Source organism: Leuciscus leuciscus (assembly GCF_965113295.1).
Source record: "Leuciscus leuciscus genome assembly, chromosome: 20".
Classification (NCBI taxonomy): Eukaryota; Metazoa; Chordata; class Actinopteri; order Cypriniformes; family Leuciscidae; genus Leuciscus; species Leuciscus leuciscus.
Window position 1 is genome coordinate 5,118,109 of NC_138744.1, and position 25,163 is coordinate 5,143,271.

At 37.2% G+C, this 25,163-nt stretch overlaps 1 protein-coding gene and 1 long non-coding RNA gene across 23 annotated transcripts in view; both read left to right on the top strand.

Moving 5' to 3' along the window:
* Positions 1 to 25,163, top strand: part of rims2a (regulating synaptic membrane exocytosis 2a) — a 204,284-nt gene that overhangs the window by 86,365 nt on the left and 92,756 nt on the right. For 20 of the 22 annotated variants that reach the window (XM_082150612.1, XM_082150630.1, XM_082150631.1 and 17 more), the window contains 6 exons: positions 14,405 to 14,598; positions 18,463 to 18,582; positions 21,527 to 21,626; positions 22,230 to 22,353; positions 23,467 to 23,513; positions 23,649 to 23,761. In XM_082150612.1, coding sequence (XP_082006738.1) covers positions 14,405 to 14,598; positions 18,463 to 18,582; positions 21,527 to 21,626; positions 22,230 to 22,353; positions 23,467 to 23,513; positions 23,649 to 23,761 — 698 coding nt within the window. Of the gene's footprint in view, positions 1 to 14,130; positions 14,199 to 14,404; positions 14,599 to 18,462; positions 18,583 to 21,526; positions 21,627 to 22,229; positions 22,354 to 23,466; positions 23,514 to 23,648; positions 23,762 to 25,163 lie in introns of all 22 variants that reach the window. The other 2 variants (XM_082150621.1, XM_082150622.1) reach the window with 1 other exon arrangement.
* Positions 15,555 to 15,995, top strand: LOC309484558. The gene is made up of 2 exons (XR_014200921.1): positions 15,555 to 15,654; positions 15,705 to 15,995. It is a non-coding gene; the product is annotated as an uncharacterized lncRNA (long non-coding RNA).

Sequence of the window (25,163 nt, forward strand, 5' to 3'; positions counted from 1 at the left end):
TGAAATATTTTTACAATTTAAAATAGCTGTTTTATATTTGAATATATTTTAAAATGTAATTTATTTATGTGAATACAAAGCTGAATTTTCAGCATCACTGCTCCAGTCTTCAGTGTCACATGATCCTTAGGAAATCATTCTGATATACTGATTTGCTACTCAAGAAACATTTCTTATTATTATCATATTGTCATATTTTTGCGGAAACTCGTTGATTTTTCAGGATTAGTTGATTAATAGAAAGTTCAAAATAAAGCATTAATTTAAAATGTAAACCTTTCGTAACATTTTAAATGTCTTTACTGTCTTTAATGCATCCTTTCTGAATACAAGTATTCATTTAAAAAATCTTACCACAAACTTTTGAACTAGTGAATGTTTATGCAATGAAGATCTAATGCTAATAGATTAAAGCTGTTGCTAATATTAGAGTTTTATTTACATGTAAGTAATTAAATTAAGAACACTTTTAGAATATTATTTAAGATGCTGATAACCTTTGATTGATGCTGATGTTTCAGAGTGTGTGTATGTGAATGGCCAGTGTGTGTGTGTATGTGTGTGGTCAGGGAGTATGAGGAGAGATGTGTGTCAAGAGGAGTCATTGTGTCCGTCAGTGTTGGAGAAGCTTTAAAACTGCTATTTAAAGTAATTCAATTACAGTCAAATTACTAAAAAGTAGTTAGCTACAATAGAAGCTACGATAAAAAAGTAGTTAACTGCAATGAAGTCAAAAAGATAATGCTGAAAAGCAGTGCTTATCTAAATATTTAGCTATAAAAAAGACATAAAAAGGACATGAATCAGTGAATCGCTTCATTTTGAACTGGTTCATTTACATGAACTGTCCAAAGGAACCAATTTACTGGAATAAATTGGATACCCACACAATTCAGGGAAAAGTTTTTGATTCTTTCCTCAGCTGCTGGAAAATCACTTGTCGTTAGTTACTCTCCAACACTGGTGTCCATATGACTTGTGTGTATTGCTTTCTATCTCTGTATGTTTGTAAGTGTGTATTGTTTTCTCTCTGTTGTCCTCCTAGTGACAGATATTGCTGGGTCTTGGTTCCTTCAGATCAGATGTAATGGATTATGTTACATAACAGAGGAATAGAGTGGAAAGGAAAGAGAGAGATGAGATTATTGTGTAGTCTCGTAAATATTAATATTAGAAGTGCACTTATTTATCCACTTTAGAAGTTTTACGCCTAAAGAAATAAGTAGCGGGCTTGAGAAATCTTATATTTTCCTTGAAGAAAATAAAGCCAAAAATGTTCCCACCCAATACCTTACTGTAATGCAAAGCAAGGGTATATTATTTCAATTAAAACAGTATGTTGTACTTATGTTAGGCACTGCACTTAATGTATGCTGATTTAAATTAATGAATGCATTGAGATAATGAGAAAATGTGCTTAGGTGTCCAAAAAATTATGTCAAATGCACACACTCCTTTTTCCAACAGTGAAGTAAACAAACCAAGTGCACCTTTGTTTTGGGTTATGATTTAGGGTTAGTTGTGGGCAAGAATACATTGTGACAAGATTGGTGTAAAAAAAATTATCCGAAAAGGTGGACGAGTTTAGAGAAATATTGATTACAAATGTATTTTAGTACTGAAACGTAAATTATTATACTCAGTTTTGTTTTATTATGCATATTATAGTATCATGTTATTAGCTTAGCAACGTGTCCTGCTAATTTATTAGAATTAATTGTGTCTCCCATGCACTTTATTTACTGCGTAGACAACAAACAGGAAGGTTTTTGAGATGTGTGGCAGGACGGAGAATTGCAGTAAGAACCACTCATTCTGAGCCACTTATATAAGCATCCTAAGGACAAAACCCAGCGTACAGTTGTACATTATTGATGTTCCGCTCTTCCAGGTTTCACAGCCACACTTCTAACCAGAGGAGTGGAGTAACGCTCTCTCTGAAGGTCAGGTGGGTTTTAGGAAGGAGGGGAGAGCACATCAGGCCAGATAAGACTGCCTTTCCCGTCAGCTTTATCGCACATGAGAGCCGAGCTCAGTTGGAGATACTGCACAGGGATAGTAGCGTTTCTGCATGATTACAAATCGACAATCGGCCATTCTACTTGATTTCATCCCATACACAAAGGAAATATATTTGAAATATATTTTCAGTATATATTTTGGAATATATACAAATATTTGAAATTGACCCAATAAATATATTTCACACTTAACATCATATATTTTTGTTATATTTCAGAATATATTTCAATGTATTTGGAATATACTGTATGTCACATATATTTTGACACTTTTGGGGACCCATACAGAAAAAAATACACTGAAATATATTCTGAAATATAACAAAAATATACAGTAGCACCTCAATGCAGTACACGAGATCCGGGGGGCGGAGTTAGATCCAGATAAAAGGGGTGGAGATTGGTAGGTTTAGGGTTGGGTTTAGGAATTAAGGGGTGGAGATGGGTAGGTTTAGGGGTGGGTTTAGGGATTAAGGGGTGGAGATGGGTAGGTTTAGGGGTGGGTTTAGGGATTAAGGGGTGGAGATGGGTAGGTTTAGGGGTGGGTTTAGGGATTAAGGGGTGGAGATGGGTAGGTTTAGGGGTGGGTTTAGGGATCAGGGGGTGGAGATGGGTAGGTTTAGGGGTGGGTTTAGGGATCAGGGGGTGGAGATGGGTAGGTTTAGGGGTGGGTTTAGGGATTAAGGGGTGGAGATGGGTAGGTTTAGGGGTGGGTTTAGGGATTAAGGGGTGGAGATGGGTAGGTTTAGGGGTGGGTTTAGGGATTAAGGGGTGGAGATGGGTAGGTTTAGGGGTGGGTTTAGGGATCAGGGGGTGGAGATGGGTAGGTTTAGGGGTGGGTTTAGGGATCAGGGGGTGGAGATGGGTAGGTTTAGGGGTGGGTTTAGGGATTAAGGGGTGGAGATGGGTAGGTTTAGGGGTGGGTTTAGGGATCAGGGGGTGGAGATGGGTAGGTTTAGGGGTGGGTTTAGGGATCAAGGGGTGGAGATGGGTAGGTTTAGGGGTGGGTTTAGGGATCAGGGGGTGGAGATGGGTAGGTTTAGGGGTGGGCTTAGGGATCAAGGGGTGGAGATATGTGGGTTTAGGGATCAGGGGGTGGAGATGGGTAGGTTTAGGTATATGTAAGGTGGGAGGAGTTGGATCTGGATCCGACTCCTCCCCGTGGATTTCATGTTCTGCAGTGAGGACCATCTCTGATGTTAAGTGTGAAATATATGTATTGGGCCAATTTCAAATATTTGCATATATTCCAAAATATATACTGAAAATATATTTCAAATATATTTATTTTGTGTATGGGATCATTGTGTTATTGGTTCAGTTGGTTTATATACAAACATATTCTTCACTTTAAAGGGATAGTTCACCCAAAGATGAAAATTCATTAAGTCATCATTTAATCACTCTCAAGTTGTTCCAAACCGGTATGAATTTCTTTCTTCTGCTGAACACAAGAACAAGATATTTTGAAGAATGTTGGTAACCAGAAAGTTGACGGACCGCATTGACTTCCATAGTATACTATGGAGTATCTTCTTTTAAAGGGAAAATGAAGCAGTCAATCAAGTTTATGTATCAAGACAAATGTAAACATATAAAAGAAAAAAGAAAAACCTTTCGCGGCCAGGGATTGTGCAGTGACGTCACGGGGTTTGTTGGCTTTAATAAACCTGGCTGAATGTAGGAATATCCCGACATCAAACTGTCTACACCACGGTGTTTTGACCGCGAACAACTAACGACGTCTAACGTTATATGTTATATACAGCAGATGGACTCTGACACGTTGGGCATCGCAGTACAACAGCCACACTGACACCAGGTAGCGATGCCAACCCGCTCTTCGCCCCAAACCACCACCGGCTGTTTGACATAACGACGTACCACTGCTCGGTTCCCACGCCATATCCGCTCAAATGCATATATTAATACATGCTAACTTACATGGTGTTGACAAGTGACAGGAATATGATGGCAGACATCGCGAACAATGTTTCCATGTGCAGTTTGTTAACATATAACGTTAGACGTCGTCTTTTTGTCTGGTACTAATAAACTTCACTAAGTTAGCTAAACATTAAGTTAGCGTTAGCTAGTTCATGCTTACAGCTGTTAGCTAATAATGTTCGCGGTCAAAACACCGTGGTGTAGACAGTTAGATGTCGGGATATTCCTACATTCAGCCAGGTTTATTAAAGCCAACCAACCCCGTGACGTCACATGTTAGAATACTGCACAATCCCTGGCCGCGAAAGATATAATGGTTTTTCTTTTTTCTTTTATATGTTTACATTTGTCATGTTTCTTATATAATTGTTTATTATAGTGGAAATCCATCTTGTAAATCATGTAAACTTGATTGACTGCTTCATTTCCCCTTTAAGTATCTTCTTTTGTGTTCAGTAGAAGAAAGAAACTCATACAGGTTTGAGGGTGGGTAAATGATGACAGAATTTTCATTTGTGGGTGAACTAACCCTTTAAAATTAAAATACTTTCTTCTATCCCAGTTAAAATATGCTAGTTCCATCAACTATAATTAGATATATTTTCCAGAAAAGCATAAACTGGTGCTTTCAAAACATTGTTCTGTTTGTTTGATCAGCCCGGCATAGCAACAGTGGCTCAGCCAATGGTGTGGGTTTAGGGCAGGGCTACCTGTTTGTTTGACCAATAGCAGATAGGCTGAATGTAATTGGCAATTTTGTTATGTGATGCTAGTGGAGCAGAAATTGGTATGAAACAAAATCAGAGATGGTCACCCTTATTATTGGGAGATATGAGGGTCCGTGTCTGTACCATTGGAGAAAGCGTAACGGCTAACTTGGATCACGTGTGCCTTGAAATCCAATCACATTACAGCCTTGACGTCATTGAGTTTCTTTCAAAGTTGTGCAACAGTCAATCACTGTTTGCGGATACTATAGAAATGAATGAGAAGTGTTGTAAACTGAATCCTACCCATCGCGCAATTGTCAGTGACTTTTCTTATAAAACAGTGAACTCAAAAATAGTTCAATCCAAAATGAATGTTTAAGGGCAAACATGTTGAAGATAAGCCGATAGGCTGACAATTCATTAAATGATAAGCTGTTTTCCCACAAAAGCAGTTTTTTCATCGTAGTGAAGCCTCTCCATTGAGATACACAATTTTTTTTAAATATATATATAAAATAATAAATATAATAAAATGTATATATTTCACCACTAGTGGCATCAGTTGCACAAAAATATTCTCTACCTTTCAAAAGATTGGGGTCAGTATTTTTTTAGGAGTTTAATATTTTTATTCAGCAAGGATGCATTAAATTGATCTAAAGTGGCAGTAAAGACATTTATAATGTTACAAAATATTTCTATTTCAAATAAATGCTGTTATTTTAAACTTTCTATTCATCAAATTTTTATTTTTTATTTTTTTTATTTAAAAAGAATATTTCACAATGGAACTGTTTACTGTATTTTTGATCAAATAAATGCATCCGTGGTGTGCATAACATTTAAAGGGGTTGTATAATGCCCCTTTTTACAATATGTAAAATAAGTCTCTGATGTCCCCAGAGGGTGTATGTGAAGTTTTAGCTGAAAAACCCCACAGATAATTTTTTACAGCATGTTAAAATTGTCCCTTTTTGGGGGTCAGTAAAATCACGTCGTTTCGTGTGTTCCTTTAAATGCAAATGAGCTGCTGCTCCCGGCACAGGGGGCGGAGCTTCAAGAGTTTGTGTGTGTTAGCAGCTCCGATTACCTCACGCAGACACGCACTAAAATATCAGACAATGATGGAGAGACTCAAGAAGAAGTGACAACATGTAGAATGCATCAGGACGTTTCTGAATGGTTAGTTGATGAATTTATGTAGCTGATCTGGAGTTAACTATCTTCAAGTCTTTGATTAGCATGTTCTGTCATGATAATCTATAAAATCGCTGCCTACAGAGTGACATGCTATTGCATTTGTGTTATTGCATGTGAAAAGACGGATGCGACAGCTTGAGCAGACTCACAAATGTGTCCTACTACAACAACTCTTCCTCTTCTCAACATGAACTGTTCCCGGGAGTGGGACTTACAGTATGAACATTTTCGGTTAGTGATGTCACTAACCTGGGAGGAATGTCATGTAGTCCTTACCAGCCGTTTGTTGTAGTCCTTAACAAGCGATTTCTTTAAAAGCAAATATCTTCATTTGGTTTGAAATTTGAGCGTTGTAACTTTGCAGATGTTGTTTATGCTCACTCATTAACTAAAGTTCGTCAAATGAAATCATAATCAACCCCACCTTTAAAAAAAATGGACGGTAATGTACATATTTAGACACACCACTCAGTTGATGTACTGCATTTTGCTTACTATATAATAGGGAAGTACGCATATTAAGACACAGGGAGAGCAGGGATTGGAAAGTGTCAGTGTGTCACAACCTAATAATAGCTAACACAGAGTATTTTAAACAGGATAGGAAAGTGTTTTAACATTGAAAAACATTACACAAAGCTAATGCATTAAACACAATATCCAAAACTTGGTTATCAATTTTGACATCTGATGACTTTGGACACTATTACAGTTCAACTTTAGCCATGAACTGGTTGTCATTTTTGTTTGAGCAGCAGACATTTTGTTTATTTCAGGCTTCCTGTTCTGAATGCAGGTTTTGACGTTATTTGTTTTGCCGGCTGACTGTCTGAAGATCAGATGTAATGAGGTGAAAGCAGGTTACCATGGCATCCACTTGGCTGCAGGCCTGTTTTCGGATCTGGATAAGCTGCTTGGATTCGCTCTGCATTCAGACCTGCTCTCAGACCAGTCAAAAAGACCACGTACGATTATGTAATGAACAAAAAAACAACAACACAGCGATCAGAAAACATTTGAGGCGGAGCTTATCCAGATGACATAGAGCTGGACGATTCTGGATAAATTGAGAACCGAGATTTTTTTTTGGTTTAAAGGCACACTATGCAAGATTTGTGCTTCAATATAACAGCTTCGAAATCATTTCGATGGTAAACGAACTCGTAGTAGGGCGAATCATCCTGATAGCAAAGCATGGGGGGGGGACGCCGCTGGCAAATACCAGCAATGCAAGTTTGAGAGGTGGCGCCCCCACAAATCTCGCGAGAATCACGACTTGCTTTACGGCACAACGTCACATACATCAACAACATATGAAGCACCCTCTATGGAAGACACTCGCACGCATCTCAGACGTGAATCATGGCAGAGTCGACGAAGAAAGCGTGCAGAAGAGTGCAGAGGCTCTGCGTGAGTGGTATTTACGACAGTAACGTTAAATACAAGTGCGACTCTAGGGGTCTCTGTTTGACAAAAATGTAAACTGCATAGTGTGCCTTTAATATAGAGATCCAAATCCCCACAACTCTGAATAGACATCTAAACAAAATAATGTGTAATTTACTACGGACTCTGACAAAATGTTAATTGCTGCACTTTTTAAAATATTTAATTCATTTTAAAGCTACACTGTGTGATATTTTCCCCCATCTAGCGGTGAAATTGTATATGACTACCCAGTGAATATTAGTTTCTGTTCCTTTCAATTTCGAGGGCGTTTTAACTCCTACGGTGGCCGTATTATTCCAAGATTAACATGGCTTCCAGTTCGACTTCGTCCAATTGCGCCTTTAAAACCGTCGCAGCACAGATTTATGTTACAAGGTAAACAATACTTTTTCACCATTGACGTGAGGAAAAGTAACGCAAGTTATAGGTCGTTCTGGCGTTATGCACAATGGTTAGACAAGCAACTATAAAACTTTGAATTTACACAAATAGGCTGAATTTCCTGCCGAGAAGAAAGCAGGCAACCTCGGCATCCGGTTTAAAATCTTTGCTCCTCATGAGCTCTTTCCATCTGGGAAAAGTTACTCCAATATTGACTTTGGTCTTGCTGATTTGCCTGTCGCGTTGACGTTTTAATTCTCTCTTTCGCCTCTGCTACATGTCCTCGAAAATAGGTGTGATCCTCCATCAGCAATCTTTCAAATCTGTCGGCAGTCGCGAGTAATCTCCCCCTCGCATTCGTCACGGCGTCACTGAGTGTAAAGCACGAAAGGCGAAGCTTGAATTTAAAGGTATGTCCCTCTTTGGCTAATGTAGTTTCAAGATGGAGGGGCAACATGGCGACCGGCATTCGAACCCCTCACCCGTATGTACTTTCAATGGCAGATTATAAACTTACGAGAATACTTTATTACTTGAAAGAAGTAAATATACATTAATGAGCACATATATTTTTGAAAGAACTAAGTGTTTTTTGCAAAGAATCAACAAAAAAAATTACACAGTGTAGCTTTAATTAATTATATTAAAATCGATTTAAATGAATGATTCAATGGCTCACTCAAAGACTTCACTTGTTCACTTGTTGGAGGAATCAACGTTTTTGAACAAATCTGTTTGAGTGAATGACTCAATGACGAAAGATTGATTTTTATTTTATTTTATTGAATTGTCAACTATAAACTTTAACCCCAGTACTTCTGTGATCATTTGAACTATTGTATCACAGAAATAAGAATACGGTGTCATGGAAAAGACCGTTTATAAAGCTGTTTCATACCTAAACATGACAACTGCTCTCTCTGGCTCAGCGGCAGGACCAAAGCAGATTAATATGTTTCGTGTGATCGGACTTGTCAAAGGTTTAATAAACAGAGCCGAATCATTATCATTTAGGAATAAGATCGTGTGAGTGTTCGAATGGATATTGCGATATTTTAATGATTAATCGCGCAGCTCTAAAATGACCCTTTCCAGATATAATTACATTCAGCTATATGCATATTACTCATTTCTTCTGCTCTTCAAACCGTCAGCAGAAATAGCCTCTATCTCCGTAGAAATGTGATGGGTATGTGCTAAAGCTTTGTAAAAACATTGACCCTCATGTGATTTAGTGTAGTGGTCTCTCTTTTTTGTTCTCCTCTTTATCGATCAGCAGATGTGCAGACAGAACTGGAGAAAAGGTTTGAAACTGTCTCGTGTCCACAGGGTTATATTCATGTTTCAGTATTGTGTGTGTTCTTAGAAGACACTTAGTAGGCCTAAGTGGTAATTAAAGAGGGATGTGAGTCTCTAAACATAGCAATACATCACCATCAGCTTGTTTCATCAATATATCACCCATCATTATTTACATTTACTGGGCTCAACAATAAGGATGGCTTGTTCGCTAGGTAGATGAGGTTTTGTTGAAATTGCACGAATGGCTGTGTTAGCAATAGTGAAAATAGATTGAAAATTATAAACCAATCAGTAATGATTTTCTGTGTACGCCATCATTTTATTTAATTTTAATTTTTTTCAATTTTTTATGTAATTATTATAAGCAGTCCAACATGACTAACCAGATCAATCACTGTTTTTGGTAGAAATTATATTTCTACATGGCAAATAATTGACTAGTAGGTGTAGTAGAGTAATAGAAAAACAACAGACCCAACAGCCATGACATGCATGCTGCTGATTCTGTGTAATTGAAACATTAATTGAAAGGGGTGTGTGCAAAATAATAGCAGTGCGGAGTTCACTTAGTGACGGTTATTCATTCTGTGAAAAAACTGGTGTCAAACAAGTGGCCCTTATTTAAGGACGAAGGCATTACCGGACTGTACATGGTAATTATAGTGCATTTCTCTTTGAAAATCGGAGTAAAATGGGCCGTTCCATACATTGTTCAGAAGAACAGCGAAGAAAATCTCTGATTAAAAAGTTGATTGGAGAGGGGAAAACATATAAAGAAGTGCAGAAAATGATAGGCTGCTCAGCTAAAATGATATCAAATGCTTTAAAATGGCAACCAAAACCAGAAAGACCGGAAAGCTACCATTCAAATGGATCGAAGAATAGTCAAAATGGCAAAGACTCAGCCAATGATCAGCTCCAGGGTGATCAAAGAAGATCTAAAGTTACCCGAATTCAAGCCACAGTACACTGTGATGACAGTGAAGCATGGTGGCACAAGCATCGTGATATGGGGATGTTCCTCGTACTATGGTGTTGGGCCTATTTATCGCATACCATGGATCATGGATCAGTTTGAGTACTTCAAAATACTTAAAGAGGCCTAATGCCGAAGAGGAAATGCCCTTGAAATGGGTGTTTCAACAAGACAACGACCCCAAACACACCAGTAAGCGAGCAGCATCTTGGTTCCAGACCAACAAGATTAACATTATGGAGTGGCCAGCTCAATCCCCGGACCTTAATCCAATAGAAGACTTGTGGGGTGACAGCAAAAATGCTGTTTTTGAGGCAATACCAAGACATTGTGGTATGTAGTGCAATCGTCCTGGTCTAGAATAGCTGAAGTTGGTCGACTCCATGCAACACAGATGTGAAGCCGTTCTCAGAAACCGTGGTTATACAACTAAATATTAGTTCAGTGATTCACAAGAAAGCTAAATCTTCAAGCATTTTTCAGTTTATACAGTAAATGTTTGACTTTGGGAAGAAAAATGCAAGTTTTTATGTATGTAGGTGTGAATAATTTATAATATTTTAGTCATGTTTTTTAATATCTTTGAAACATTTTTTTTATAATTGTAAAAAATAATTTAATATTTATATAAATACATAAATGTATATAAATATAATTAAATATTTTAATATATATATATATTTTTTAAGTATTTAAACATTTTTAATATTTTACTATTATTTTTTGTAGATAACTGTAAAAACGAATAATTTTTACATAGTAAATAATACATGTTAAAATTGTGCATTGAAAATCAGAAATGTAAATATACCAAATTTAATTCATAATCATAAAAAAAAAAAAATCTGTATTGGTTGGCATAATTCTGTGAATCGGGTAAACATGCAGCACGTGCAAATGAACAACATGATTCATTCTCCATGAATCTTTTTTCTATATATCATGCCAAGGGGAACCAATCAGACCACATCTTCAGTTGTCCTGTTCGGAGACAAATATCAATATCAATATTCATTTTATGATCGCACGCCATGTCGCTCTCTTCAGTCTGTCTCTCTCTCTCTCTCTCTCTCTCTCTGTTCTCCTGTCTCCTTCACTCGTAGTAAAAACAGCATCAATAATTAATGATCCAATTAATAGTTTACACTGGGTTTTTATTGAGTTGTCAGAGTGATGGAGAGCCGTGCACTAGCGGCCTGGGAGCTGTGCTCAGGCCTGAATCAGCACTTCCGCCTTCTGCCGAGAACGTGAGAGAGAAATAGACCCCGGAACGCAGCCCCTAAGACCACTGCGCTCACGCTTTTACTACCAACACACACACACACACACACACACACAGAGAGAGAGAGAGAGAGAGAGAGAGAGAGAGGACACAGCAGTGCTCCAGAAGGATAGCATGATGATAGCGGACAGATAAGTGGCGAGTGTGAATGTGCACTGAAATAATTATTGCTACTGTTATTGTTTTGTCCCAGGTAATTTGGGCCACTTTTTGTCATTGAGATGATTGGAAAAACATGGCGTAATTTACCAGAATTCACCTTAAATGTGGTAAAGATGAGGTAATCGTGGAAGCGAAAGTGCCCACAATCGCTCCCCGGGCGCCGCAGCAATGGCTGCCCAATGCTCTGGGTGTGTGTGTTCATGTTTTGCAGTGTGTGTGTTCACTACTCACTGCTCCTAATGTGTGTGCACTAACTTGGATGGGTTAAATATAGAGGACAAATTCTGGGTTACCATCCTTGGCCTTTACGTCAAGTCACTGTCAGTTAAATTAAAATTAATACTTTTGACCATGGTAGTAGTTATACGTGTACATTACTGTACGAGTCCTTTTTAAAATTTTTAAGTGTTATATAAAGTGAGATCTATCATTAATTTGTTACGAATAATCATCTTTTGGTTTCCATGTATCAATTTTTCAAATTAAATTTGATTAAATAAAATTAAATAAATAAAAAAAGATTGGTTTTCCACTATTACAGAAAATTTTTCCCTTTTGTAAGGATATTCATGGCATGCATAATTATATATTTTGTACTATATGACTTTGTGGAGGACCATAACATTGCATTCAGTGGGTTTCTGCGAGTACTACAGGAAGAGCTTTAGGCTATTTCTTAAACTACCCCTTTATTCTTTTGTTCATTAATTCTCATATGTCTGCAGTTCTCTGTCATTACCACTGGCGCTAGTGTTTTGGAGTTTAATGTAATGAGTCCCATATGTAGATCAGTGTCTGTTGTTTAAGCTTCTGCGTGATTGGTTGCTCTGTTCATTTGATGTTTAAGACACATGTACACATCCTAGGCTTAAGCACAGAGCAGATACAATACCATGATGCTACTGTATTATATCTGATGTTGTCGTATGAATATTGCATGGTATTTGAAAATGCCGTCTAAAGGTGATGATACACAGGGCAACTTTTTGAGCAATGTTGCTGGGAAATCTTGCAGAGCGATTGTTGCTTGGGCACTTTCCCATTGAAAATGGGCAATACATTTCTATCTTGTTAATTTTGATTGGTCGTGTCTCACCTGGTTGCCCGTTGATGGCAACATTGCTCAAAAAGTTGCCCTGTGTATCATCACCTTAAAGCTACCTGGCCAGACTGAAATATATATGGCTAGCCTGATAGACAGAAGTGGCAGATTTGCTGCTGAACCGGTCACGAGACAGCCAATCAGCAGGCGCGTTTCCATTACAGATTTGCGCAAAACTTTTGCGATTTTTTTCTAAATGTCGACAAAAAACTATTGAGAAATGACGCCGTTTCCATTAACTGATGTTATGCGACTAAAACTTCATTTTTTCCTCTGGCGATAGGTAAAATCATTCCAAAAACCATGGCAACGGCGTTGGTAGGTTTATGTACTATATCCCAGCCACTGCACTAGCCATTATTATTAATTGAAGGAGATGTATGAGTGTTTTCCAAGCATTAATGGTAAGGAACGACCCTTATTATACTTGAGAGCGACACATATGAGGTGTTTCTGGGTGTTTCTCCCTCATTTCTGCTTCGAGGTCTTGATAGTGGCATTTATCTGAGGTTTAGAATCCATTATTCCTGTAATTATTTTGTCTTATATGAATTTAATAAAGAACTCTGTCTCGTATTCTGTCCAAACACAGCGCGTCATTACGTCAGCTGACCTGTAAATGTGCAAAAACTGTTTCCATTGCAGTTTTGCGAAATATTTATTTTTCGAATTGCCTGAAAAACCACCTCATGCGAGCGGAAAAACTTTTTTGCGATAAATAGGAGTTTTTGCGAAAATTACGTGTTTCCATTAAGCGTATTTTCAATTCGCAATTTCAATTTGCGCAATTTGAAGGGTAATGGAATCGCGGCTAGTGGCACGTTAGAGTTTCATGACTAAACTAGGTATACATTTGATTATATTTAGATGTCATATTTATTATGCTATATTTAATCAAGCCATATCTGATGTAATATTCGGATTATATCACATTTGATTTGATCTAGCCATATGTTATATGTAAAGGCATCACAGCTAATAATTTTTATCTGATTATGATGTCATATTGGACGATGTAATTTGCAATGACCACATCCAGTGTTGTACCTGATGATGTCATATATGATTATGTCATATCTCTCCGAATGCAGGAATGCAGGTTAAGAGAGTGTGCACCAGCTGCATTTTAAACTGGAGTCGGCATTGTGTTTTTTTGTGTGTGTTTTTTTTCTGAAATAAAGTGTATTAAAAGCCCAGTCCCAAGATCTTTTCAGGTCTTATTAGTCAGACTTTGAAGATAGCGACTTCATCCAAGTTTCTTTGAGCAGTGCAAATGTTTGACCTCTTCTGTAGTTTTGTACAAAGGCACATTATGTTGCATTTTTACCAGGGACAATTCTTTACATTCTTGTTACTTGCCTGATTTGTCATAGTTAGGTTGCATAAATACAGTTATGAGTGTAATAATCAATGTACAATAAGTGTGAGTCTTAAGTATGAGTGCGTCTGACACATTTAACAATATGAATGAGTGAATACACTGTCTTTTCCCCCCCCCACATGTCTCTGTTTCTTTTGTCCTCACAAACTACCTCTGCTCTCTGCTGTATGTGTGCGTTCTGGGATTGTGTGTGTGTGTGTGTGTGTGGTGCTCGCAGGGGATTTGGATGGCCACTGGTGGGATCATACAACGTGGCATAGCAGCGATGCTTCCTCCATGTCTTTGGTGAGACATGCGGAGCCTAATGTCCCACCTCTTTCTCTCTCTCTCTCTCTCTCTCTCTCTCTCTCTCTCTCTCTCTCTCTCTCTCTCTCTCTCTCTCTCTCTCTCTCTCTCTCTCTCTCTGTCACTCTGTCATTTCATGGTTCTTTTGATTTATTTTCACTTCTGCATGTCTTTTTTTTCTTTCTGTTTTTATCCCATGTCTGTAGGGGACAGTCAAAGGGGAAAAAGACAAACTTTTGAGCAGTCACACACCTTATCTGAGGGCCAAAAGAAAATGGTGCGCTTTGGGGGCCACTCTTTGGAAGAAGATGCTGAGTGGTTTGAACCCCAGGTTAAAGACTCGGGGGTTGATACTTGCAGTAGCACTACCCTAAACGAGGAACATAGCCATAGTGAGAAGGTACTGGGACCTCTCTAGCCTGCACTGATTTGATTTGATCTTGTTTTCTTTGAACTTTTCATTTACTTCATTTTGTTCCATTTTCACATGGTCTTTGTTTTGGTGTCGCTAATGATAGGTGAGATGTTGATTTGATTTTCTTTTTGGATGTTGCAGGGATAGTTCAACCAAAAATGAACATTTTGGTATCATTTAACAAACCTTTCTCTATTACTTTCTATTTTTTTCCCCTCCATGGAGCACAAAAAGGACACAAAACACCACACAGTTACCATGAAAATGGTCTACATATATGCAATATTTCAGATCTTCTAAAACTACACTGCCGTTCAAAATTTCTGGGTCACTAAGATACAAATTTTTTTTGAAGGGAAATACAAATTTAATACTCAGCAAGGATGCATTAAATAAATTAATAAACTTTTTATTCATCAAAGAATCATGAAAAAAAAATCCACAAAAAAATTAAGCAGCACAACTGTGTTCAACACTAATAATAATAATAATAAGAAGAAGAAATTTTTCTAGAGCAGCAAATCAGCATTTTAGAATGATTTCTGAAGGATCATCACTGAATATTCAATGCTGAAAATTCAACTTTGCATCACTAATATTTTTAAAACATTATTAACAATAAAAGTTATTTAAATTGTAATATTTTTCAGTATTACTGCTTTTACTGTAATGTTATGCAGCCTTGGCGAGCTTAAAGGGATAGTTCACTTTGAAATTAAATTTTGCTATGTTTTAGCTTACCTCAAGGGCATCCAAGATGTGGGTGTCTTTGTTTCCGCAGTAGTTTCAATTTTGATATTTTTAGGTCAAACCGTTCTTGTCTGTCAGTCATATAATGCAGGTCTATGGTCACCACCTCAAAGAGCATGCACAGAGAAGTCCAAATTAAACAATTCCCCATCGTAAGTACACATTGATGGCCTAAGACACGAAACGAGCGGTTTGTGTGAGAAAACGAACAGTATTTATATAGTTTTTACCTCTTGTACACAACCACGTCCAAGTGATCTGAGGGCGCGGGCGCTTCCTGGTGTGTGACGTGTGCGCGCGTTCTGGCTTAGTCTGCGCAAGCGCTGGAAAGTGTACAAGAGGTAAAAACGATATAAGTACTGTTCGTTTTCTCACACAAACCGCTCGTTTCGTGTCTTAGGCCATCAATGTGTACTTACGATGGGGAATTGTTTAATTTGGACTTCTCTGTGCATGCTCTTTGAGACAGTGACCATAGACCTGCATTATATGACTGACAGACAAGAACGGTTTGACCTAAGAATATCAAAATTGAAACTACCGCGGAAACAAAGACACCTACATCTTGGATGCCCTTGAGGTAAGCTAAAACATACCAACATTTAATTTCAAAGTGAACTATCCCTTTAATACACTTCTTTCAGAAACATAAAAAATCAAAGCTTTTTTGTCTATTGAACTATTGAACATTAGTGTGTATGATCAAATTTAAGTTTCATTCACGTTGCACTCCTTTGAATCTCTTACACTTTAACGCATGTAATCTTGCACATAACTTTTGGTCACGTGACTCGCAAGAACCAATAGTGTTCAGCATCATGTCAGAATATGCTTTCATTGTGTGGAAAAGAGCTCCATGATCATTCTCCTTATCTGTTCCATGGAAGGAAAAAAGTACGGTTTCAGAACATCGTGAACGATAATGACAAAATTTCATTTTTGGTTGAACTATTCCTTTACTTGTTTGAAGTTTTTATTTATTTATTAAAAACTTAAGTTTTCCTCAGTTTTTAAACTTTTCTCTTCTGTGGCAGTAGCTGGGGAGCCTCTTGCTTGCTCTGTGATCGTTTGCTTCTTAGCCGCAGCTGCCGTAGTCGACATAGCGGCGAATCACTCCACCGTGTGACTGTGTGTTTTGTCATGGCACTTAGGGAATGTGGGTCCCCCCCGTCAGCTGCATGCCCTCTCAGCCTCGTGTGTTATTGCCGTGTTAGTGGCCCCGTCAGCCGCGGTAGGGCCCTAGACCCCCTCACTGGTTCGAATCCTCACTCCTTCCCCCCTCTCCCGCCAGACACGCTCCGCTCCGAAACACACGCTCACTCGCTCAGAGATGGCCAGCCAGGATTTGTTTTGCCACAAAGTTTGTTTTTCTTTTTTCCCTTTCCACTGTCATATATTCCTTTGCTCTCCATGTTATGGATCACGGGATTCCACCGTTTGTGTTCGTGAGCCTTTCCATGCTGTTCTCCTCGCTTTCGGTTTGAACATCGTCTGTGTTTCTTCTTCCATTATTCGGGCTTGTGTTTGCTGGATGTGGTGCTGGGGTTCGGCTGTGGTGATGATGGATTTGGTCTCCGTCCGTGACTGCTGGGCTTTTCTCTGCATGTGATGGGTGCATGTCACTCCCAGCAAGACAATCACACAAACTCTACACCATCTCTTTTGCAAAAAAAGACTATGACATTTATGAAGTAATATACGCTCTTAGCCTGTAACAGAAAATAATTTCGGCCATTTTGTAAAAATACACTTCCATTCAAACGTTTGGGGTCAGTAAGATGGTTCGTTGTTGTTGAAGAAATGTATACTTTTGTTCAGCATGGAGGCATTAAATTCATCAAAAAAGGCGCAATTATATTTTAAAATGGTTTATTCTGTGACGGAAACAAGCTTCCATATTAAATTGATCAAAAGTGACAGTAAAGACTTTTAAGATGTTAGAAAACATTTCTATTTCAAACAAATGCTGTAGTAAAAAAATAAAACAGTTTTCAACATTAATAATAATAAGAAATGTTTAATGTTTATTGAGCAGCAAATCAGCATATGAAAATTATTTCTGACTGGAGTAATTGTTGAAAATTCAGCTTTGCCATCACAGAAATAAATTACATTTTAAATGATATTGAAGCAGAAAAAAGTTATTTTAAATTACAATAATATTTCACAATATTTGAAAGCATAAGAGACTTGAAACAAAACCTTACTGACCCTAAATCTTTGAATGGTAGTTTAAGTATAAATGTCTTTTACAGTATGGAAATGTGAAAATGTATGGGGCAAGGCATTATACCATTACGGTTTGTATATCCACAAGACTTTAAACATTATGTGACCAGTGTGATAGAATGGCTTGCTAACTTATTCTTATTATACTTATTAACTTAATCATTAACTTATTATAATTCTTTCTTTTTTTTCCTTCTTTTTTTGCATTACAACTTTCTACAATTTATGTAGAAATGTCATCTCACCAATAAAAGGACAATTTAGAAAACTTTACAGTATATCTCAGAAAATAGCCAATTTGTACCAAAAAAAAGAGTAATATAAGCACTTTAGCAAAAATGCAAGCTTCACATTTCTGCTTTTAAACCATCTGGAATGCCTTGCCCCACAGACCTCCATTATATTTTTCTACTGTAAGCAATTCTTGTACATTTGTACCAACTGAGGGATGATTCAAAATTATTTTCTGTGGTAATTGACAGCATATCATAAATGTTGTCCATATAGCTTAACTTGAACCTGGATCACTCCTACTTGAACAATCTCCTGTTCATATTTGAAATTGAGCAGTGATTTATTGCATTATAATGGAGTCATTCATTAAATTGACAAAGCGAACAGGTTTGGAATGACATGAGGGTGAGTAAATAATGACAGAATTTTAATTTTTGGGCTGTGCTAATCCCTTAAGCCTCTATGAGACATTATATGATTTGTCCCGTCGTGTGGCTTACTCTTTTGAAACACCTGAAATCACAACAGAGTTTGTGTGATAAATCGGATGAAATTCATCTCAGCCCTTCCCCGCACCAGCACTGGCAGGTTTCTGTGTGTTCTGGAATGATGTTTGTTGTGGTTTTGACCTGACAGCACCCGGTCACATGGCAGCCCTCCAAAGACGGAGATCGACTCATCGGCAGGATCCTGCTCAACAAGCGCATGAAGGACGGCAGCGTTCCTCGTGACTCCGGAGCTCTTCTGGGACTGAAAGTGAGTCGCTCGGCCTCGGACTTACGCTTTATGTGGTTTTGATTTCACACGTGATTTTGTAGCTGCTTTAATACAAACTCTGTCAACAACATTTATGTCGATTACTATATAAAATTAATTTCCCACTGCAAAAATCACCAATTATTTTTTTCACTGCTATGCACATTTTTGTATGTTCTCTTATATGGCACTCAGTTCAGATCATGGAGCTTTTTCCTAGCAAGCTGATGATCTGATTCAGGTTCATTAAATAAGGGAGACATACATACTGTAAAGTGCGGAGTGGTTGGGAACCACCGTTCTAGAGGAAGTAAACATGGCATAAAACATAAAAAAGTTAAGCTGAGATTTATGTTAAAGTCAAAGGCTGCATTCAAAATCTCATACTTCCCTACTATATGATAGACGAGAAACAGTATGTGACAAAAGAAGTATGTCCGAAAGTGTGCATATGACGGACTCTTTGCTATCCCATGAGGCCACGGGAGAGGATTTGTGAATAGCGGTGATGTGACGCAACTAGTTCACATGATAATGACATGCTACACACATTCATACAGTACTATATAGAACATACTTTTTAGTGGTTGAAAAGTAAATATTTATTCAAAGTAAGTATCTACTCAAGAGATTATGCGATTTCGGACGCAGCCAATCTGAAGCATTTTCATTTGACTTTAGTAATCTCATGAGAGAAACAGGATATTGAACAAGGGACCGTTTATCCATTAGGAATTGATTGAATTGAAAGGAAAGTCATTTCAGAAGTGGGTCAAAAAAAAAAAAAAAATTACGAACAAACATTTTATTACTTCGAATAATGTGAACTGATAAAATAAGGATAAAAATATTACATGAAGTAATGCTATTTTATCATTTGTGCAGTATTCATTCAAAATTAATCTTAAAATGTTTATTTTTCTGTACTCTCTTAGAAAAAAATTTTTTTGTAGCAATGCAATATTTGCATTTTAGTTCCCCAAAGAACATTTCAGTGAACTTTTATTTTTAACAGATTTTTTTTAAGTGTTCTTCACACTAAGAAAAGTAAAGTTATTTTAAGAACTGTTCATTGAAAGGTTCTTCTATGGCATCGCTGTAAAACATCTATTTTTAAGAGTGAAGAATATAGTAATAATCTAAAGAACCTTTTTGTCCATTATAAAGAGCCATTTGTGCTATGTTCCACGTATTGTAGGTTAAAGGTTCTCCATGGAACAATTAAAATTGTGAAATAAAATTATGAAAACAGAACGATTAACCCTTTAGAACCTGAAGCTAAAATAGGTGTTTTTCACATAATTAGATTTTTTTGACTGTAAAATTCATGTGCAAGGTGTCATCTTTTTCAGAAAAAGATAAGCTTTCAACAAATTACAGTTATTGACCATTATTGTGTGTGGTGAGTTTGTAAATAGAATTTAAATAGATAAAAATAAAAAAAACGAGAATAAATTTACTGATTTTTATTTCGAAAAAAACCCAAAAAAATCATGAACGAAAGAAACTAACACTTTAAAGTTGAAAAATGAACTATAATACATATATACAAGTCTTTTTTTGTGACATTGGGTTGCACAGTTTTCACTAAGGACACTTTTTTCATACACGCACACATACAAATGCACGCATTCATAGGCACGCACACATACACATGCTTAGATACGTGAAAGAGTAACGGCCATCCGCCTCCCAAGTTTCATTAAAAAATCATCCCAATCCCCTCTTCTGTTGTCTAACACTTCTTTCACCATGTATTTGTTCATTTCTTTTATTATTTTATGCAGTCCAAAACACTCTAACCTGCCACTGTTCAAATCCTTCCATCCCGCGCTGCTGTCATTTGCAGACAGAAAGCTTGAAATTACCGTAATAAGGCGTATATTGCCGAAAAGCAATGTTGTCTACTGTCAGGGGCAATTTGAATGGTTTTGATAGTGCAAACGGTTGAAGAGTTACGGTAAAATGAAGACAGCTTGCTGGTATGTGTCGGCGACGACACAGCCGGTTTTAAAGGGTTAAGACTGCATGCAGAGTACTTTTTTAAAAAGTGCATTGATAATGTTCATTGTGATTTATTGTCGACATTGAAAGAGCGAATAAAAAACATGATTGGAGTAAAGCTCTTACAGTGGAAGTAAACAGGGCCATGCACTTTGAGAGTTTAAAAGCAGAAATGCGAAGCTCGTATTTGTTGTCAAAGCACTTACATGGATTGTTCAGCAGAGTGGAGAGAAACGAAGAATCGTTACTGATAACAAACTTTCTGAATGGCTGACTGTGTGTCAGCTCAGTGCTACCGTGTGCATTATATCCGTTACCAGCAGCAGTTTGTCAAACGCACACACACACACACACAATCGCCCTCGGCTGCATGCCACTCATTATGTAAAGCCATCTTTATCTAGGAGGCAGCTCATAATCTTCTTTGTATGTTTGCACTGGGCTGCCATTAGTGGGGATTTGATTTGTATGATGCTCACAGAAGAGCGATTGGTCATGTGGTTTATGGAACAGACCTCCAGGCGTTTTCCAGCGGTCGTTTGTGCGGACAGAAATAATGTACACACACCATTGAAAGTCTCACTGTTTCTGTTCAGTGTAACTCGTGCGGTTTGTTTCTAAACAGATTCTTCTTTTCTGAACTCTAGTACAATCAGTCATGATGAAAAAAGCCATGAGCTTTTAAATATATTCACCTTACATTACCAACATCAAACCTTAATTATAGGATCATGATACCTACAATACCACTGAAATTTTATTGGCATTTTTCGTTTACATTTCCAGAACCACATCAAAAACTAATGCTATAATTTCAAAAGCTTTAGTTCATTACTGTATCTTGTGTGTGTGTGTGTGTGTGTGTGTGTGTGTGTGTGTGTGTGTGTGTGTGTGTGTGTGTGTGTGTGTGTGTGTGTGTGTGTGTGTGTGTCTTTTACAGGTGGTTGGGGGAAAGATGACAGAGTCTGGACGACTTTGTGCGTTCATCACCAAAGTAAGGAAAGGGAGTTTAGCGGATACAGTTGGGCACCTCAGACCAGGTACATGCTATGTTTCTGTATTTCATACACTACTATCTAAAAGTTTGGGGTCAGTAAGAATTTAATTTTTTTAATTTGAAAGAAGTCTCTTAAGCTGCAGTTATTTAATCAAAATGACAGTAAAAACATTAATATTGCGAAATATTATTACAATTTAAAATAACTGTTTTCTATTTTTATTTTAATCATGACAACTCTCTAAATAGTTTTAGCATGTTATTGAATATGGCAATGTTAATGTTTTTGGTCTCAAGTATGGACTAGATACATATTTCAAAATGTAGTTTATTCCTGAGATGACAAAGCTAAATTTTCAGCATCATTACTCCAGTCTTCAGTGTCACATGATCCTTCAGAAATCATTCTAATATGATGATTTGCTGCTCAATAAACATTCCTTTGGTGAATAGAAAGGTCATTATAGCTTGTTTTGTAACAATGTAAACGTTTTGCTCTTTACTGTCACTTTTGATTAAGTTAATGCATCCTTGATAAATAATGGTTTTAATTATTTTTCAAAAAACAAATGTACTGACTTTGTACTGTATGTACAAATGTACTGTAATTACAGATAGTTTGCTAATTGATTTTCTTGTTTCGTAGGTGATCAGGTCCTAGAGTGGAACGGCCGACTTTTACAAGGAGCCACATTTAAAGAAGTTTACAATATCATTTTAGAATCAAAGCCAGAGCCTCAGGTGGAACTAGTGGTCTCTCGACCCATTGGGTACGGCTTCCTCTACAGTGTTTTTCAGTTTGACATGAAATTGGTTTTCATATGAACTTAAAGGGGATGTAATATAACATTAAGATAATGTTAGTATAATTGATATATATATATTTGTGTTGCAATTTTGAGGTGTGTTTCTGAATAAACCTCAAAAGCATCTTAGATGAGCAATATTAGCATTATTCATAAAATGAACATGCTAATGAGCATTGTGGTTCATCTGCCTTACATTTTGTGTGATAGTCTGTTTTCACCGCCTTTATATTAAAGGTATCATATCATGAGAAATCCATATTTTCTTGATATTTTCAGATAAAAGATGCTGTTGAAATAGTGTTGTTTTTGGCGGCCTGTTTTAATTTTAGTTTTATTCTAGTCTTTGTGTCAAGCTGTCATTTTAGTTTTTATTAGTTTTAGTCACGTTCACACTCTTTTTAGTCTAACGTCGTAACATTTCGTCTCGTCTCGTTTTGGTCAACGAAAATAAAGAGACATTTTAGCGTAGTTTTTATTTTGTAAACCACGTTTAGTCTCGTTTTAATAGTCAACAATATTGCATTATACATTTAATAATTATAGTTATCGTCACATGACCAGCATTTACGTTGCGTCTCATCTCGTTTTCGTCACGTGATAAAGGTTCGTTGACGACGATATTTAGTCATAATTTTTGTTGACGAAAGCAACAGTGTTGAAACATATTGTAGGTTTGAAAACTCAAAACTTATTTCTTAGTAAAAAAGAAAATATTAAAAATAATTTGCAAAAATGTCTCGTTTTGAACTTTTGTACATTTCTGACAAAGGATCAATAAAGAAAAAGTTTTCTTTTTTCCCCCTTTTTTCTCTCCATAAGATTATAAGTGGACTTGATATGATATGATATGACCCCTTTAGAGCGCCTGCTGGCTCACATGGACACAAACAAAACTGCTGCCCTCAGTTAGCCTCTTAATTTTCCTAATTGTAATTGTAAAGAGCGCATGACCAACTGAACTCTCTTTAGATTGTGAGTTTGGGCCGCTGCCACAAACTTCACATCAAGACTAATGTGGTGCTCAGGGTCATTAAAGCACATGTCATTGATTTCTCTGTGCCACTGTCATTGCAGAGATATCCCCAGGATACCAGAAAGCACACACGCACAACTGGAGTCCAGTGAGTACATTTTCTCAGTCTAGTGTGTATAAATGATGGGATTCTCTGAGACATTAATGAGACATTTTCACAGAGCTTTGAAAGAATCTCTGATTAGTTTTGTGTATTTCTACTTTACCCTCGATCTCTTCTAAGGTTCAAGTTCATTTGAGTCACAGAAGATGGAGCGTCCCTCCATATCAGTCACGTCTCCCATGAGCCCCGGAATGCTAAGGGACGCCCCTCAGTACTTATCGGGACAGCTTACAGTAAGTTCACAATAATCAACTCCTGTGCAGAGGAAAAAGTTGAGGTATTTCCCCGTGTCAGTTAAAGATTCATGTCAGAAACAGTTTCAATGTGACTATACAGTTTAGGTCTATAGGAATTTTGATGAAGAATAGCAATCAAGTTCACTTAAAAAAAAACTTTGCCATCACAATTATGAAAAATACACAGATAAAACATCAATTATACATGTAATATACATGATTTGTGCTTTAATTTTCTGTACTTGTGCTAACAAAACTTCCTGTTTTCATCAGTTAGCGAACAGGGTGAAAAAAATTGCCCAACTTGTCCATTTTATTCAGACTAAAATCACTTATTCAGGCCTCATGCAGCCTATTGTGTGTGTAAAAATACCTGACACACTTGTAGAACATGACAAACTGGTGTAAAGCAATACAATCTAAGCAATACAAACGAAGTGCAAGTTATTCCCTAGGTAATACTGATTGATGGTTGACCAAAATGGAAAAGCCATTGGAAAAGTGGCTGATACTGATATCTAAAAAGCAGGGTGGCTAACGAAGGATGGATGGCTGGATGGATTGGATGGATGAATGGATGAATGGATGAATGGATGAATGGATGAATGGATGAATGGATGGATGGATGGATGGATGGATGAATGGATGGATGGATGGATGTATGATGGATGGATGGATGGATGGATGAATGGATGGATGGATGGATGAATGGATGAATGGATGGATGGATGGATGGATGAATGGATGGATGGATGAATGGATGTATGATGGATGGATGGATGGATGGATGGATGAATGGATGGATTGGATGGATGAATGGATGAATGGATGAATGGATGAATGGATGGATGGATGGATGAATGGATGGATGGATGGATGGATGGATGTATGATGGATGGATGGATGGATGGATGAATGGATGGATGGATGGATAGATAGATAGATAGATAGATAGATAGATAGATAGATAGATAGATAGATAGATAGATAGATAGATAGATAGATAGATAGATAGATATGGGTCAATGCACCTAGTCTCAAAATGAACTGTGCATTAACAAGATCAATACAAAAATGTGTTGTCTCATATTCCTGTTCTGTATCTCATCAAATTCGATCATTTCTAACATTATATGGTGTGTTTGTGTGTTAAATAACAATCTTGTTACTTTGTATTTTGTTGAGAAGGAGATTCATTGTACTGTAAACAGCAGTGTTTCCCATGAAGAGATGCCCATTGAGTCATTTTAAAAGAAAAGACATGACATTTCAATACTTTTGATTTTTCATGGACCTCAAGACACGATTTAGAGGGTTGAGGGCTCACACTCTGGGAAACGCTGCTCTAGAAAATGTACAGAAAATATCCATTCCTAAGATTTAGAAAAAGAATATTCTT